Raw genomic sequence first — 17,229 nt, 5'->3', positions numbered from 1 at the left:
CTTAATTGTGTATTTTTTGTAGGGTTCTTTATTTCATTACAAGTTTGTTATTTAAATGAACATACAAATACTGCGGTTCGATTATTTTCCAGTTAAAACTAACGAAAATTCCTAGGAACAAGACATTTTAAAGGTGTTCTGGTTCGTAGGCATTAACGTTACATTCGGATTTAGACTCACCAGGTACTAATCCGCATATAACCTTTACCGTTAGACAGTCTCTTATGGTAGTTAACGTGCAGCCTCCATTGATGTTTAGGTACACTACCGTCAAAAAGTTTAAGACCAAACACGATATATGCAAATAATCAACATTTCATGAAGTTCCTATGAGAATATTACTTTTCAGTACCTACAACCGACAAAACAAAGCGTATAACAATTTTTAAAAAGGGATCATAATAAGAAATAAAAGCTAAACGTTTTTCTCATCGAAAAATCCTCCTCGACGCTTTTTCACTTCCGAGCAGATTCTTGGCATTCTTGCTATAAGTTTGTGTAGCGTTTCTTGGCTAACGGATTTCCACTCGTATTGCAGTATCTCCCATAGAGCTGTTGCAGATGTCGGACGGACTTCGGACTCTACGGTCGAGTTCATCCCATAAAAGTTCGATCGGGTTAAGGTCTGGGGATTGCGGTGGCCAAATCATATTTTTTAACACACCTTGGCGTTCTTTATTGACTGTGTAGCTTCTACAGATCTCTGCTGAGTGTTTGGGATCGTTGTCTTCTTGCAGAACAAATGGGTTGCCGATCAATATAATAAGATTACGTTGTTTTCTATTGATTACAAATTTAGTTTGATGATTTTTAGAAGGGTTTATAACAATGACACTGAACATTGTGTTTGGTCTTAAACTTTTTGACGGTAGTGTAGGTATGCCACAATTTGCACAAATTTATTTTAAATTATTTTTATTTACATAATCCATCGACTTAGCAAGAATTAAAATAATAAATAAAAGATAAAAATTCTTGCAAAACAATAGATTTCACATTGTTTCAACAATGTAAAGTATTGCGTATTTATAGCAAGCACTGTTCACGGTTACACATTTGTCTCCAAAGACACGAATAACCTACTGTAGTTGTAGCACTTTGGCAAATGTAAAAAGTTTTACATTATCGTATCACAAATTCAGTTTCAGCACGAATAGTTAATAACTTCACTATAAAGGCCTAGCAAACATGAATCTGTCACTGCCCTGCCTTCTAATTATCTCCGCCGCAGCCGGCGTCGCTACAAAAACTGCAGCTTGTCCCCCTAATTCCATAAACTTCCCTCTTTAGCTTTATTAGGCCTTCTGTCAATTCTCGTATCAAACACGTCATCATCGCTTTGATCATAATCTATCATTGGTTCATTTAAAGCTTCTTTTCTTCTGAAACTTTTCATAAAATACGTTTGAGGAGCATTAGATACGTTGGGTGACGAAATCTGTCTCCTCATCCTGCTGTTTGTAGAGATTCTCTCAAACGGTGGATAGTGTCTTTGCATATTTTCCGAAAACGATTGTCGCCCATAATTCGCTCTTCGTTGTTGGAAGGGCGCGTGGCCAAAAGATGCTCGACGTGGAAACTGTGAATCCCGGTAAGGTTTCCGTTCTTGGTTATGGTTGGATTTTAAGGAGTCTTCGTAACTGCAGCTGTAAATCCATACTATAAATGATTAACAAAATTCGTCTCCAAATTGATAGTTATTAACAACGTCAGAAACGATGTAAGTACTAGAATTTTCGAATCAAAATTATACTTTGCCAATATAAGCCAAAGTAGATACCTTAACTTTGATATCATTTGTTATAAATTTAATAATGTATGTCATAAATGTTAAACTATTTTATATTACGTTTTATTTCCTTTTAACATTTTAAAATGTCTATCATATGTAGGTACGTTAAAACTCAACTAATAATCAGCAAGTAATAAATAAAAAATATATATTTTCATATATCAAAGTGTATATATTTTATTCCAAAATGAACTTATTTAGAAAAAATGTGCGGATTTTTTGATGTTTTGAGGAAGCATTTTATTACAGCACGTTCGTTAGTCTAAGAACCCATGCCCGTCTGTACACTTTATTGGAACAAAAAAGCCTCGCCGAAAATAAGACCAAACCTCCAAAGAAACCAGAAGATTTTAAACTGAAACGTCATAATCATGTAACACTTACGTTTATACGAAATATGAAAATTCAGTTTAAAATATGAGTGAAAATCGTGTAAGTTTAAATCAACATATACCAGAACTACACAACACTAATAAGCACATAGAAACACCCAGCCAATTTTCTACATCACACGAAATACCTACTTGGTGTGTTACAAATCCCTTTGTGATCGGATTATAAAAAAAACGTTACATACCCACTGCTTTCCTCCGATGTGTGAACACTGGATTGGCCACATGGACACCGTACAGCTTCGGCGATGCCAGAGTCCTGTCCACTAGAATTCACTGACGTTATCGAGTTGTCATGACCTTTCCTAGGTGAATGATGTGTGTGTTAAATATGTTAAACATGGAATGGAATATGGTAATGATTATTATAGAGAACCTTGAATGTATGACCAATGTATGCCGCTTAGACCAAACTATAAACGAAATTAAGACATCTCAACAACATACATCAACTGCTAGGAAACATTATTAGTAGTTATTGTTTAATTGAAATACGGTTGTACTCACGTTATTATATCGTTATTAATTATTTGAATATGTCTCACGGAAGTTTAACGTGTATAGTTATTGTTTGTTTCGTTTTTAGTTTGATCATTTTGCGTGCTGTTGCGTAATGTTTGTTTGTTTAGTATAGGTACTTATTTGAGAATTTCGTCAATTAGGTTAATATGGTCCATAGTAAGAAAAAGCACACTTTAATTAGCACAATCAATACCCTTACCTTTTTTGGAGCGGTCGTTGGTTGTACTTGATACAGAGTTTCTCATGTTTTTGATTAAAGTCCGAAGTATGTTCGCCAAATTGATTTTTAATACATTTTTGGTGGGCTTTTCCAAATTCTTCAACAGTGTTTCCGTGAGGGCATATCTTTTTAGTTACGTTGTGATTGATGACGTCTATATAGGAGTCTGCTTCGCTGATAGATTGGTGAAGTTCCTGACACTGGTTTCCTCCAGATGGAAAGAGACCTCCGTATTTAGTTAAGTGCTCAGTGGAGAAAGCGTTAAGACGTTGCTGGGAATATGGTTTGTGTCGATTTCTGTTAGGGCAAAAGATAGAAGAAGAGTCAATCAAAAGAAGAATATGTGTACGGTTATTGACAAAAGGTTGTCAGTTACGTGCAAAAAAGAATGAAAATATGAAAGATGTGTACGTAAAGTAAATAGTCACGAAGATTTTGTAATTTGGAATTAACAAAGACAGATTATTAATCGATTGTTTTATTCTTAAAAGGGCAGATTTTGAAAGCCAAAATAAATAAGGTACAATGTACCTAATCAACAAAATTTTAAAATAACTGAATTAATCATAATATTTAACAAAACAAACATGCACTAGGAATTATTTAAGCTATGGTAAATCTATACAAAGTAATGTGTCACATGCTTTCGTTTGTGATGATGATGATGTCTGAAAAGGTAAGGCAAAAAATAAAAGTTCGCTTACCTCTTGGTGTAGCTAGAATAAAATTCAAGCAGTTACAGTGTTCTAGTCAGTAAGGGTTGAGTTACGTTTCAATTTTTGTTAGCAAAAAGCATAAAACTAATATTTATTATAAGTAACTAAATAACTACGATTTAAACTTTCACGATTTTCCACAAAGTCAAAATTGTAACCTAACAGCATAAACTTAAGTTTTAAATTTACCCCATCCCCAATAGCACGTAGACAACATCGGATGTCAATTTAAAACGTATGTTTACGCGATTAAGTCTCTTTTGAATAGTTTTTCTGAACTACATACATTGTAGTTGAATACTAGATATTCCTAATATTTTCCAACCCTCAATGATTTCTCATGGTTTTTATTTGAGCAATTACAAAATTACTGTTTTATTTACTTATATGGTCAAAAAAAGATAAAACGAGATAATGTGCATATTACCTTCTGCTTCTTAAACATTTAATAGCAATCGTTGTTATAAGAGTAGCAGCAAAAACAATGCAACCTAGTGCTACAGCGCTTATTTCCATTGTTCCAAGTAACCTGGCGCCTCTTGGTTGTGCCATTGAGGCATCTCCCACTTCTAGTATTTTAAAGCCAGCAAGGTTTTGGCGCAATTCGGGACCTCTTTTTAACATTGCCCTGAAAAAATACTTATTGTGATAGAAGCTTCTATGTATAAGCAATAAACAAACAATTTACAGATAAAAATTTTAACATGTTAAATGTATGGGCAATTGGTGTTAAAATCTGAAATGCCAACTAAAATTACTTACTTTTGGAGAACCTCCATATCAATAATTGTGTTGGACATGGGGTCAATAGCATAAATAAACATATCAGTGCTGTAACAAAAATCAATAGTTTAATTTCTTGACAATGCTCTACTTTCATCTATAGGCATAATATTGCGAAAGTAAACGTAACGTACGCGTATCCATCCATAGCGACTCTATTATTCGTTTCAAGACGCCTGATTCTTACGTCGTAACCAGTCATTGTTGTCAAACTCCTAGTTATATTTTCTACTTCTTTTTCAACTTCCATTGGCTTCGCACCGAGCACAAGTAGCAGTTGTTTGTTGTCATCGAGCACATACACCTGTAATCAATGTTATATTAAATTACCACATAAGATTAGAGTTGAGCTTATTTATTGTTTTGTTTATGTACTTACAAAAACGTTAGCTATAGCAGACTTTCCATCATCAGCACCTTTCTTATCAGTAGCTTTAACATCAAATCCAAAGACCCGTCCTGCATCTCGTGCAAATGCAGCAACCGCACGTACTCGACCTGTTTCTGGATCAATAGCAAACCGCTGCGATTGCTCGTTAAGTATCTGGTAGCGAATGTCAGCATTTACTCCAAGATCAGCATCTGTTGCCTGCATAAACGATAATTTAAATTAAGATAATATAATATAGTTTATAAAATATGACACAAAACGAAAATACTCTTATTTTTTACCTGTAACTGTATAACTTGATAACCAAAGGCTGCTGTCGTAGGTATCGCAGTCACCATTGGTCGACCTCCATTGATGAACTTTGGAGCATTGTCATTTATATCTTTAATTCTTAAAATTACTTTAACATCGAATTTACTCATCCCTTCCAATACGTCGTCTGAGACGGGATATATCATATGTGGAAGCTCCCTGCTAATCTTTTGCCTTTCGGCCCTGATTATAATCTCATAAACATCTCTTACTTCACGATCTGGACTTTTCACTAAATATAAAGTGCCATTTCTTGGGTCTATTACAAATGTTTTTTTAACGTCTGAATCATTTTCATTGAGAATAAAGTATTTCATCTTAAAATTCTCGTAATATTCGGTTAGGTTGAGAGTAAGGAGTTCTACTGGAGTTCTAGTATTTTCTTCTATTTCCAGTTCATAGTAACGTGAAATAAACACTGGTTTATCAGATACTTCTACGTCATCGGGCACATCTGTTACAGTGAGCATTAAAATAGCCGTTGAGCTTAAACTAGGTGACCCTAAATCAGATGCTGTTATTGTAATATTATGCACTGATTGACTTTCATAGTCGAGCCTACCAGTTGTGGTAATAATACCTTCCTTAGAATCTATAGCAAAAAGACTCAATTTATTTTTACGTTGAGGGAGACTATACAGGATCAATCCGTTCCCATTTCCAATGAAATCTGAGTCATTAGCATAAACCCTTGCAACAGTAGATCCAATAGGAGCATTTTCTTCTAATGTGGCTCTGTATACAGGTATCATCATAACGGATTCAAAGTTATGATTTGTCAGTTCCCCTGCTTCTGGGTGTTTCCACTCTAGCAAATCATCATACGCAAAAAACTTTGGTGCATTATCATTTACATCTAAAACTTGAACTTCAACACTCACAGATGATGACAGTTTTTTTTCTGGACCATTATCTCTTGCAACCACGGTTAATATATATTTATCTTCTCTTTCTCTGTCAAGTTCTCCATTAACACTAAAAACACCGCTAAGGGGAGCAATTTCAAAGGGCAAGTCTTTACTTGGTGGCTCTATATAATACGTTAGATTTGAATTTTGTCCAAAGTCTGCATCTGTTGCATCAATTTTTCCTAATATTCTTCTTGTGTATTGCGCTTCTTCTACATTGAAATTGTACCAAGATTTTTTGAACATTGGAAAATGATCATTAACATCTGTAATGAAAAACCGTATAGCAATGTGATCGCTTAAACCACCACCATCAATAGCAGAAATGTTCAATCTGAATTCAGATTCTGGTGGTAATGCTCTTGCAACTATAATATGTCCATGTCTTTCATTGATTACAAAATACCGTTTTACGTTCATCGCATTACGTGATATAGCATATGGAGGCATAAAAACTTCCTTGATAAACTCGTACCTCAATTGTCCATTAACTCCACTATCCATATCTATAGCATTAACTTTCAGAATTGTGGAGCCGATGGCAACGTTTTCTGGAACTGAAAACATAGGCCCAACTGCATTAATAAATGCAAATTTATTCCTTGGTTTAGCTTCAACGTTTATAACTACTCCAGTGAGTTCGTTCTTTTTTTCTCTATATATTTTGATATTTGTCTTTTCATCAACTTCAAGCAAGTCTACGTTTTCCCCTATAGGTATCGTAATGTGATTGTATTTTGGTTCACAATCATTTTCATCAATAACTGTTATAGTTAATTTAGCTTCAGAACTTAAACTTCCAGTATCTCTTGCTACTATTTTTAGAAGATAAACACTCTTTTCTTCTCTATCTAGCTTGCTGCCAACAAATGACACAACCCCAGTATTTTCATCGACGTCAAATAAGTCATGCCCATCTCCAAACAGCGTATACATAAACTGCGCATTATATCCTGTATCTGCATCATTTGCTTTAATGTTGTTTGTCATTTTGACTTCTGTGCCCGTTTTAGCATTTTCAGTTATAAATCCTTCATAAAGAATAGACTCAAATATTGGCGGGTTGTCGTTTTCATCAGTTACGTGTATAGTGACTTGATAAATACCAGCCCCATTTATCATACCCTTATTAAATTCTGCAATTACAGTCATTCTGTATACGTCTCGTTTTTCTCTATCGAGAGGTTTTTGGGCATATATCGTCCCATCTTGACCTGAAAAAGTATTAATTAATGTGTAAAACTTTGTCACCATAGGTAAAGCTAGCAAATAAATTATCGAAACATTCAAAATTTTACCTATAGTGATATCATCAGCAATGTCGTGGTGATTAGCTATAATGAAATGAATATTTCCAGTCATGTTGACCGGTAAGTTGCTTATATTCAGAGGAAAGATTTGTCCTATAGTAGCTCCAGCAACATTTTCTTTGACATTAAACACAAGTGGAGAATTAGCACCCCTAAAAATAATAATTGTTATTATTTTGTTTTAAATATCATAACATTAATGAACTTCTAATGAACACAAGTTAAATTATAATCTATTGAAAATATTTCAACTTGTGCTGTCTTAAAGTAGTCACACTACTATGTATATAAATTAAAACCGAAATAAATTACACATATGAAAGAAAAAGTGACCAAGTCCTCTGGTGCCTGAGGGTGGATTCCAGCCTCAGGCACCAGAGGACTTGGTCACTTTTTCTTTCATATGTGTAATTTATTTCGGTTTTAATTAATGAACTTAAATGACAATTTGTATTACTTTAATAATATTCCTCTTTCATCGTGCACATCGACAACATGCACAGTTGCATTTGTGGTTATCGTCACATTAGCATTTTCTTGCGTTGCTACGGCTTCGAAATCATATAATGGCCGATTAAACCTGGAGAGTTCTTCAATGACCGTTATAACACCTGAACTTTCTTCCACTGCAAATGGTACTGAAAACAAATTTAATAATTGAAATCTGAAAGTATTGGAGAGTACTGTAATTTTTATCGTAGGTAAAATATACACCTCCATCTTCATATCCGTGAAGTAAGTCATATGAAATATCACTTTTTTCCATCGCTTCATTTATGCGTATTTGTCCTACACTAGTCCCAATGCCGACATTAGATCCAACCCAGAATTCATATGGAGCTCCTATAAACCCAGGTTTTTCGGGTTTTGTTCCTGTAAACCAAAAAGTAGTAAGTAAGATTCAATAGTCAAGTAAAAGAAAAAAATACTTGTGTCCGAAAACGTACCCTTATTTGACTTTAATACGTCGATTGTAACAACAGCTAATGAATATCTTCTTTCACTCGGGTTAGCTGGCTGGTCCGAAGCTTCAATAAATAATGCGTGCCTTCCTTCAGTGACCGGCGATTCGGCTAAAGTAATCACACCTGTTTTCGCATCCACTTGAAATGGCGATGTTATTGTTAAATTACTAGTTCTTTGGAGGTCAAACAAAATCATTCCGTTTCTCCCCAAATCCGGATCAACTGCTTTTACTTTTCCGATAAATGTTCCAACTTTAGAATTAGACTTTATTACAAATTCATATAAGTTGCTGGGCACAAAAACAGGATTATTATCGTTTGCGTCTAACAAAGTCACTTCGACTGTAACATATGACATTAGCTGATGCAGATCTTCTATGTATTCGACGTTTTCATTTTTTGTGCCGATTTTATCAGGGAATATATATGTTGTTTTATCTCTATAAACTGATCGAGGTGTTGTTGGGGTCCTTCTATATTTTGATAATCTTTGTTTGTCTAAAAATGTCCCAACTACACTTGGATTTTTTTCTTTGGCATATACCTTCATTTTTAATGATGAGTGTCTTTCTCTATCTAGGACAGTCTGAAAAACAAAGGATGCTTACTTAAAGTGTGTTTATTTTTAAATATTAACTATTACAAAAAAAAGTAGCAGGGTTACCTGATTGCGAACAGTTAGCCAGCCAGTTCGGGGGTCGATAACAAACGCCCCTTCAGGATCGCTAAGTTGATATGTAAATTCTCCGTTGTCACCCTGATCCTTATCTGTTGCCATTACTTGAAGTACACTGAACCCTGCAAATAATTAAAAGTTGAGGCTAGTGAACTTATAAACCTACTTAAATAAATTTAAAACAAAAATAGCAACACAACTAAAACAATTTTGAGACCGGTCGTAGCTCTATCATAAGTCTATTACATTTGGTAGACTTTTTTAAATTACTGTTCAAAAATCATGCAACCTACGACTTTGATATAGGTAAATATAGTTATGCAAGCTATAAAAGTAACACTTTTTACCATTAGGCAGATTTTCCACGATGCTTATATTATAGAAGTCGACTTCGAACTCTGGTAAGTTATCGTTCAAGTCAAGTACTTCGACTTCAACTCTCGCTTGGGCAGTTTTGAGAGGGTTATCTACTTGAGCAGCTTGGATTTGCATCACGAACGTATTTCCTGAAATATTCATATATAAATAACACAATTATTAATTTAATGAACTCTGGTAAGTTATCGTTTAAATCAAGTACTTCGACTTCAACTCTCGCTTGGGCAGTTTTGAGAGGGTTATCTACTTGAGCAGCTTGGATTTTCATCACGAACGTATTTCCTAAAATAAACTTATATAAATAACACAATTACTATTTTACTAACACTTTTGGAACTTTACAAAATTATGAGGAATATATAGCTCAGAATTTTATCATATCTATTACAAAATATGTAGTATGATACTTAGTTGTAGTACTCACGGCGTTCCATCTTCATGAGTAAATTTTGTGTACTCTTTGTAAACCCTTTTAAATCCTATTGCAGTATCGGAATAGGTGGTTCTGTAGTCGAAAATTGTTTTTTTTTACAGTACCTGATAATCCAGTTTCGGCATCCAAATCTATTTCTTTGTCGAGGAATAGCGTTCCATTGATGATGTTGAGTGAAAACAGCTTTCTTTCGTTTCCAGATACTAAATCGTAGCGGACCGTTGACTTGACGCCGAGATCTTGGTCGAACGCACGAATCGGATCATCGAAGATCAGTTCCTTATGTATTCTTTTATCCTGAGAAATAAGAATAAATATCGAAAAAAAACACATAATATATTGTGTTATTATTAAATAAATATAATTTCATATATAAACCATAAATCAAGCAAACGCATCTACTTTAGCGTGCCCGAACCACAGAATATAGTATAATAGTACAAGTACAGAAGGCCCACTGCTTTGATGTTCACGAAATGCCGCCTTTTTAAATGCCTACAATTTTTTTACAAACAAACCAGCCGCACGTGTGCAGCGTCGGATGATAGGGTTGCCTATGGATTAAAACGAATTAATTACTCAGATAAAATTTTATACTATTATATTTGTCTTCCGGTACCTTGGGTCATTATTCCAAAATGACGGAAGCATCGACCGTGACGAAAAATAGAATAAATGCGGGATGGATGAAATGGCGACAGGTCTCAGGGACAACATGCGATCGACGGATGCCCCTTAAACTTAAGGGGAAAATCTACAAGACGATTGTGAGGCCTGTTGTATTGTATGGATCTGAATGCTGGGCGACAAAGGTGGAGGATGAAAGGAGAGTGCACGTAGCGGAAATGAGAATGTTGAGATGGATGTGTGGAGTGACCAGAATGGATCGGATCAGGAATGAGTATATTAGGGGAAGTTTGAAAGTTGCGCCTATAACGGAAAAGATGAGGAGTGGCAGGTTGGCGTGGTTCGGTCATGTAATGAGGAGGGATGAATGTCATATAGGCAAAAGAATGTTGGAGATGAAGGTTGATGGATGGAGAGGGAGGGGTAAACCCAAACAACGCTGGATGGATTGTGTGAAAGAGGATATGAGGAAGAAAGATGTGAGTGTTGAGATGACGAAAGATGGAGGAGAATGGAAGAGGAAGACGTGTTGTACCGACCCCACATAACGTGGGATAAGGGTAGGAGGAAGAAGAAGATATTTAAGTCTTGAGTACTTTCTATGTATACAGTATTTTGGTTCAAGTTTCAACATCACAAGCCTTATCGAACTTTTCCGTGGGACTTAATCAATAGTAGATCTGTGTAAGAATGTTCTATGGTACATATTTTATTCATGATGTCTTTTTAACAGCATTGTTAGCCATTCCACACGCGGACATCGCATATGAACCTTAAAAAAAACGTGAAATAACATTAGAAAGTGCGAACGTCCGTTCCGTGAGAACGCGCGCCACCCCTGACTAGGCCGCGAACTCGCGGCCGCCGGCATGTACTCGTATTGTCCCGGATTTGTAAGTTCACATTTTTGACACATTTGTTTTGAAGTATGTTGCGATGTGCTAAGACGCATCGTTTGCCAAATCTAACGATTAATTTCGAATTGGTTGAATCGATTAGACCCTGTGTACAAGGAGGCGCTTATACAAATATACGATTTCTATCAACTTACTGAAATGTCATTTGAATCGAAATGACAGACTGCCACAGCACTAGTTTAACCCTTAATTTGGCAGAGACTCTGGTGACATAAATTTTCCGATTTTACTTAATATATTGAATAACAGGTGTTTTTAAAGCGTCCGAAAAATATTAAAAAAAATCTAGATTTATTAGTTTTGGAAAAAAAATATGTCCGCCACAGCGGACTCTGCCAAATATTGGGATAAATTAATATGTCCGCTGAGGCGGACACTGCCAAACATACGGTCATTTAAAATAAACAAGTATTTCTTAACATATATTTATTTTAAAAATTAACAAATATAATAATTTTGTATGAAAATCAAACTGACACATATTTATAGTCAAATATCATTATTTTAACTTTTTTCCGACTTTTTGGCCAGGTTGCACAGGCCGTGATCACGACAGACTGATGTGACAGTGATGTCCCAGCAAAATGTCGTCGAAGATGTAAACAACACAAAACTACCCGAAATTAATTATATCAATGTTCGGGGCAGACAAAGAAATTATAAATTTTGATCTACCCGGTTTTCTTTAATGTTTATTGCCCCTCGCGCGACATGTAAGGCAGCGTTCCCACTTATGCGTCGCGTGTCTCGGGGCGCGCAACGGGCGTCCGCGCCACGCCGCTTCAGTGTAATTCAAAATGTACTGAGGAGACGCTTTTTGAATTACACTCAGGTGGCGTGGCGCGGACGCCCTTTGCGCGCCCCGAGACACGCGACGGATAAGTGGGAACGCTGCCTAACATTCACAATATCCGCGCGCGCACTACGTATACCTAAAAGTGCCAAAATTTTAACTGCTTGGTCCAGGACCACACGCTGTTGGATTAAATAAAAAATCTAAGCATAAAAGCAGGCCACCAAAACAAGAAAATCAAAATAATAAACAAAACAATATAATAATTTGTTACAACACGTGTCACCTCAACATTGGCATAGTCCGCCACGGCGGACAAATCGTATTTAGCATATATTTGGCACTGTCCGGTGCGGCGGACAACTTGTTTAGATGATGATTATGAGTATTAGAAATTGAGAAATAAATTGAAAACATAACCACTTGCAACTATTATGTAATATATTTTATTATTTATACAACAGAAATACCCTGTTCTTACAAAAACCAAAAGAAAAACGCATAAATATTTTGCTAAAAACAGTTGACTTCTGATGCGGTGCCATCTTGACGAGTAACTGTCAAACGAGTGTTGACAGTGGTCAAATAGTATTTTTATACAAAGCATGTATCATAAAAGAGTCTCTTTCCATATGTTAAATTAAATAAAATTCTACCTAAAAAGCGAATTTTTTTTTTTATCACCTGTCCGTCCCACCGGACTTTGCCAAATTAAGGGTTAAAAATAAAAATGAATGATAAATGACATAATAAGAAAATCCTGCGTGATAAATTAATATCGTAAAATACTCACTAACGAAGATCCGCAAAAATGTAACATGTGCTAGATTATGTTTAAAGTAAGCGAAATATTGTTTTTAAGTACTTGATTTTTTTAAATATTATTACAGGATTTTATTTAAAATTTCATTAGGTTGCGTGAGTTTACGTATTGTGGATACTGTCATGTGTCAAAAAGAGGTTCTTACAAATCTGGGACAATAGCACGGCGATAGAATCGCGGAGTGAGCCGCCCCTGCCCAAACTCAGTCAAAGTCAAAACGTCTAGGAAGTCCGTCCCTACTCACAACTTTTGCGCCTAAATTTTAAAAGGTGCAAACATAAAAATGCCTTGTTACGTGATATTAATTGCAACCACATAAAAATTATGAACAGCCAAGGGCCAGAGACTGTTTACTATCAAAGGTAAGTATCAATGTCAGCACTTCAGCAGGTACAAAATGTGACACGCTCGGCTCATAAATAACAAAACATAGTTATAAAACCATACTCATTACAACAAATACAATAAATTTTCATCAACTTTTTTAGTTTTGTATAAGAAACATTCAACTCAATTCAACTCCAGTGCAAGCTGATTGCAAATGAATGTCGTCGAAGAAAAATACAATGTTATCAAAGACAAGAATTAAATATTAAATTATTAAATATTGATAAAATTGCATAAACTAAGCTCAGGATTTTATTTAAATTGCTAGCTTCGAATTTTGAATTGAGTATCCTATAATTTGGGGTCTTAACTTAAGCCGGGTTATAAAAGGTGGGATTAGATTATGCTCTCCCAATATGTACCCTCCGGTTTGAATTAGACGTGAATTCTGAATACGAATTGGCTATTAGGTGAATTTCCCAGTCAAATTATGATAATTTTGGAAGACGCTTTTGGGATTTTAAATATGTCTATAATAAAGAATGTGGGACTTGTAAACGATATGGCGTAGCATTTTTAACACAAACTTTTTTTATAATTTAAATGTTGCCCACCGGACGAAACTGTTGCAAGTACTTGATAAGTCAAAAGTTCAAATTGTACTTAAAATTGGGTGTGTAAATAATTTTCAAGATCATATTATCAATATTAATTGATCACATGTATTGATACTTATATTATTTTTACCAGTCTCTATTCATTGTTACAGTCCTTTCAGTATTAATCCTTATTAGTCCAAAGTACTATCATTATTATGTATAACTAAAATTTAAATGCCCGTCGCCAAGCAATCAGTGAATCTAAATTGAAAAAGTTTTATTTCATGTTTCAATCCTATTATTAAATTAAGTATGACTTACATAGAAAGGATAAAACTCTGGTATTTGAGTTTTGTAGACATCTTGAGTGAATTTGGGAGGCAGGTCATCGTTGTCTTGGACTGTGACGTGCACTGTCGCATTTGTGCTTCGGGCTGGAGAACCGCGGTCCTGAAATATTGAATAAATGTATGTTTATACAATTTACTCCGTATTTTCCTTAACTCAATTAACAATGAGATACTTAGCTAAAATATAATAAAAAATGTTACTAAAAATTTGGCCATAAAATTGCTCTTATTTATATGTTCGGTAAACATATATAAAGCATAATGTAGGTACTAGATATAATGTCCACAAAATAAAAAATGAAGTTGGTTACATGAGCACTATCAGATGCATGCACTTTACATGGCGAATTTATCAATGAATTATTTCATAATTTCTCGATGCACTTTTCTTTTGCAGCTGATAGTACCTCTACATTAAGTATAACCACAAATTTAAATTTTGAAAAAGCCCCCGACATAAAGGATCTATTTCCATCACACAAACAGACAGACACGTCAAACTTATAACACCCCGTAGTTTTTGGGTCGGGGGTTAAAAACGATGTCCTTCATAGACCTTTCATATTTCAAATTTTACCTACGTTACGGACCCTGTGGGAGGCATATGTCTATAAACTTAGGAGCTACCCTGAGGAGATACAGTTTTAGTAGGTATTATTATATCTGAAAATTCTAACTACCGTAGCAGGCAGGTACGTATTTATTTTAAATGTGCGTTGTGCGTAATAACACGCGGCAGGTATAATTTTAAACTTTTGATCTTTACAGTTTCCAACAAAGAAATTAAAAAGTAAGTAAAGCTAAAATGCAAAGTGTTCTTGAATTAGTGAGCATTTGGCGAGACTCCAATGCAAATAGCTCTTAAAGTCCAGCCTTGCATTATTTTCAAATTGTTTTCAATGAACCTCATTCGGATTTAATAAATAAAATTGTATTTCGTCCGTGCACCCTTCATTTGACTTTAACAAATATTTAAATCAGATAGTCACGAATAATAATAATAATTAGGGGCTAGTTGGTAAGTATCAAATTAATAAAATTTATGAAATTGTGATAATAGATCAATCGCAACGCTGGGCCGTGCTTGTCGACATTACCGTCAACCATGATGAGAATCTCGTGAAGGCTGAGAAGGACAAATCCAAAAAGTATCTAGAGTAGACTTGCTTCACGAGATAACCGCCATGTGGTATGTTGATTTCATGATCATTATCTCGATAATCGGTACAGCGAACGGTCTCATAATGAAGAGTTTCAACTAACATCTTGAGAGACTCGCTTAGTGGTTGAATCAAGAGTCAGATGAAGAAGGCGGTGATCGTGGACACAGCGCAGATGTTCGACGATTCTTCTCTTTGTATCCGTAACCACTGGCAGCTTGGGCCCTGCTGCGCTGCTAGCGACACCTTAGGTTAGGTTTTTTAAGTGATTTTTATGTTTTTTTATTATTTTGTAAATATTTTTATATGTGTGCGAAGTATCCGAGCTCATTTCACGGACCAAAAAGATTTACAAGGTAAGTAGCAGTAGTTAGCAAATTATATTCTTGAATTTACTAACCGATGCAGTGATAACTATATCGAATTCTTATCACCAGCGTCGTAATCCAGAGGCTTCTTCAACACTAGGGCCGGTTTGTGCGAGCTCTCGAGACCGAAATGTCCAGCCTCGTCGCCGCCGCTGATAGTATACTGCACGTCGGAGTTAGGAGTGTTGGGCTTGTCGCGGTCGAACGCGTGGATGCTTTTGAAGATTGTGAGGCCTGGAATTTAAAAAAATAAATAAAAATAAATTTTAATTCACACTGGCATCTCAATGACTTTATTTTCAGTCCCATCCGAGTTTCAGCACATTGCGGCAATTGCGGTTTTCGATTGGTGTGCTAAAATGCGTCGTGTTAATGAGTTGATTTATTGAGTGGAGGAGTTAAATATCAAAAGAAGAATCCGTCCATTAAGGTATTTAAATTATATATTTAAATCTAAATGCAGCCCAATAACAAATGGTCCGACAATTTCCTTCATATAATTAAAATTCTAAACCTACATTACGATTGTTAAATTTTGGAAAAAGAGCTGTCGAGTATGAAACTTTGTTTTTCCATTGAAAAAAAAAGTTCGATGATCAAGCCCATCTACGACAGTACATAGCTGAGTTTTTGAATCTAAACCAAAGAACTTCTTTGCCGATGCATGAAACTTTGTTTTTCCATTGAAAACTGTTCCACTAAAAAGTATTATTAAAAAAAGTTACAAAATATTTAAAGGTCGACTAGTAGAAAATGCCTTGCAACATTAAGTCCCCCTTGCAACAAGTGCCTCCTTTAATTTGCAATAAAGTTTAAATATATAAATAAAGTATTACCAATTGGCGTTAGTTCATCAACAGTAACACGATATGGTGTGTCCAGGAACTTCGGTGAGTTGTCGTTCACATCTTCTATGTAGACCGTCACCGACAAGTATGCGGATATCTGCAAATGTAAATAATACTACTTTAGTGTGTTTTAACAGCATTGGGATTTTTTGCTGATTCAGGACTATCACTGCCAAAAGTGCATAGGACAACAAAATCATAACAAAAATATAAAATGTCAGTAAATTTTTCGTATTATCCACATAATTATGTGAGTGTGCACGGGAAAACGTCCCACTTTGTCGATTGCTATAAAGTCGCTTTGTCAGTTTATTCATATGAAGATACAAGTAAATCTCGCCTTAATGGTAACCGACAAAGTGGGACGTTTTACTAAACACACTGTGAGTGTATATATCCACAATGTTATTCATTTCATCAATCTAAAGGATCGAATCGAATTGGTCTGTCTGATTATGTTAGCTACATAAAGAACTCTCAATTCCACCTTTAATAAGTTTTTTGCAATAATTTCATTTTTGGCACAAGCTTTTATCGCCGACTGTACCTTTTTTTTCAACAATCATCTACTGCTCTCCGAGACGTTTACTCGATGGGGATACGACGTTTCATAACAGAG

The 17,229-nt window shown here is 35.2% G+C and overlaps 1 protein-coding gene across 1 annotated transcript in view; it reads right to left on the bottom strand.

The window, feature by feature from the left end:
- Window positions 1–871: 871 nt before the first annotated feature.
- LOC125241084 (cadherin-89D) overlaps window positions 872–17,229 on the bottom strand; it is a 91,875-nt gene continuing 75,517 nt past the window's right edge. The window contains 20 exon segments of the mRNA XM_048149402.1: window positions 872–1,288; window positions 1,291–1,646; window positions 2,370–2,489; window positions 2,906–3,223; window positions 4,070–4,270; window positions 4,405–4,473; window positions 4,560–4,729; window positions 4,805–5,014; window positions 5,098–7,250; window positions 7,335–7,498; window positions 7,804–7,984; window positions 8,061–8,219; window positions 8,294–8,897; window positions 8,976–9,109; window positions 9,335–9,493; window positions 9,903–10,095; window positions 14,206–14,334; window positions 15,795–15,823; window positions 15,826–15,996; window positions 16,599–16,707. Of these exon segments, the coding sequence (XP_048005359.1) occupies window positions 1,170–1,288; window positions 1,291–1,646; window positions 2,370–2,489; window positions 2,906–3,223; window positions 4,070–4,270; window positions 4,405–4,473; window positions 4,560–4,729; window positions 4,805–5,014; window positions 5,098–7,250; window positions 7,335–7,498; window positions 7,804–7,984; window positions 8,061–8,219; window positions 8,294–8,897; window positions 8,976–9,109; window positions 9,335–9,493; window positions 9,903–10,095; window positions 14,206–14,334; window positions 15,795–15,823; window positions 15,826–15,996; window positions 16,599–16,707 (5,748 nt within the window). The 3' untranslated portion in view covers window positions 872–1,169.

Source organism: Leguminivora glycinivorella, chromosome 2 (assembly GCF_023078275.1).
Source record: "Leguminivora glycinivorella isolate SPB_JAAS2020 chromosome 2, LegGlyc_1.1, whole genome shotgun sequence".
NCBI classification, from domain to species: domain Eukaryota; kingdom Metazoa; phylum Arthropoda; class Insecta; order Lepidoptera; family Tortricidae; genus Leguminivora; species Leguminivora glycinivorella.
The sequence above is the reverse complement of the archived record's forward strand: the minus strand, read 5'-3'. Positions and strand labels throughout refer to the sequence as shown.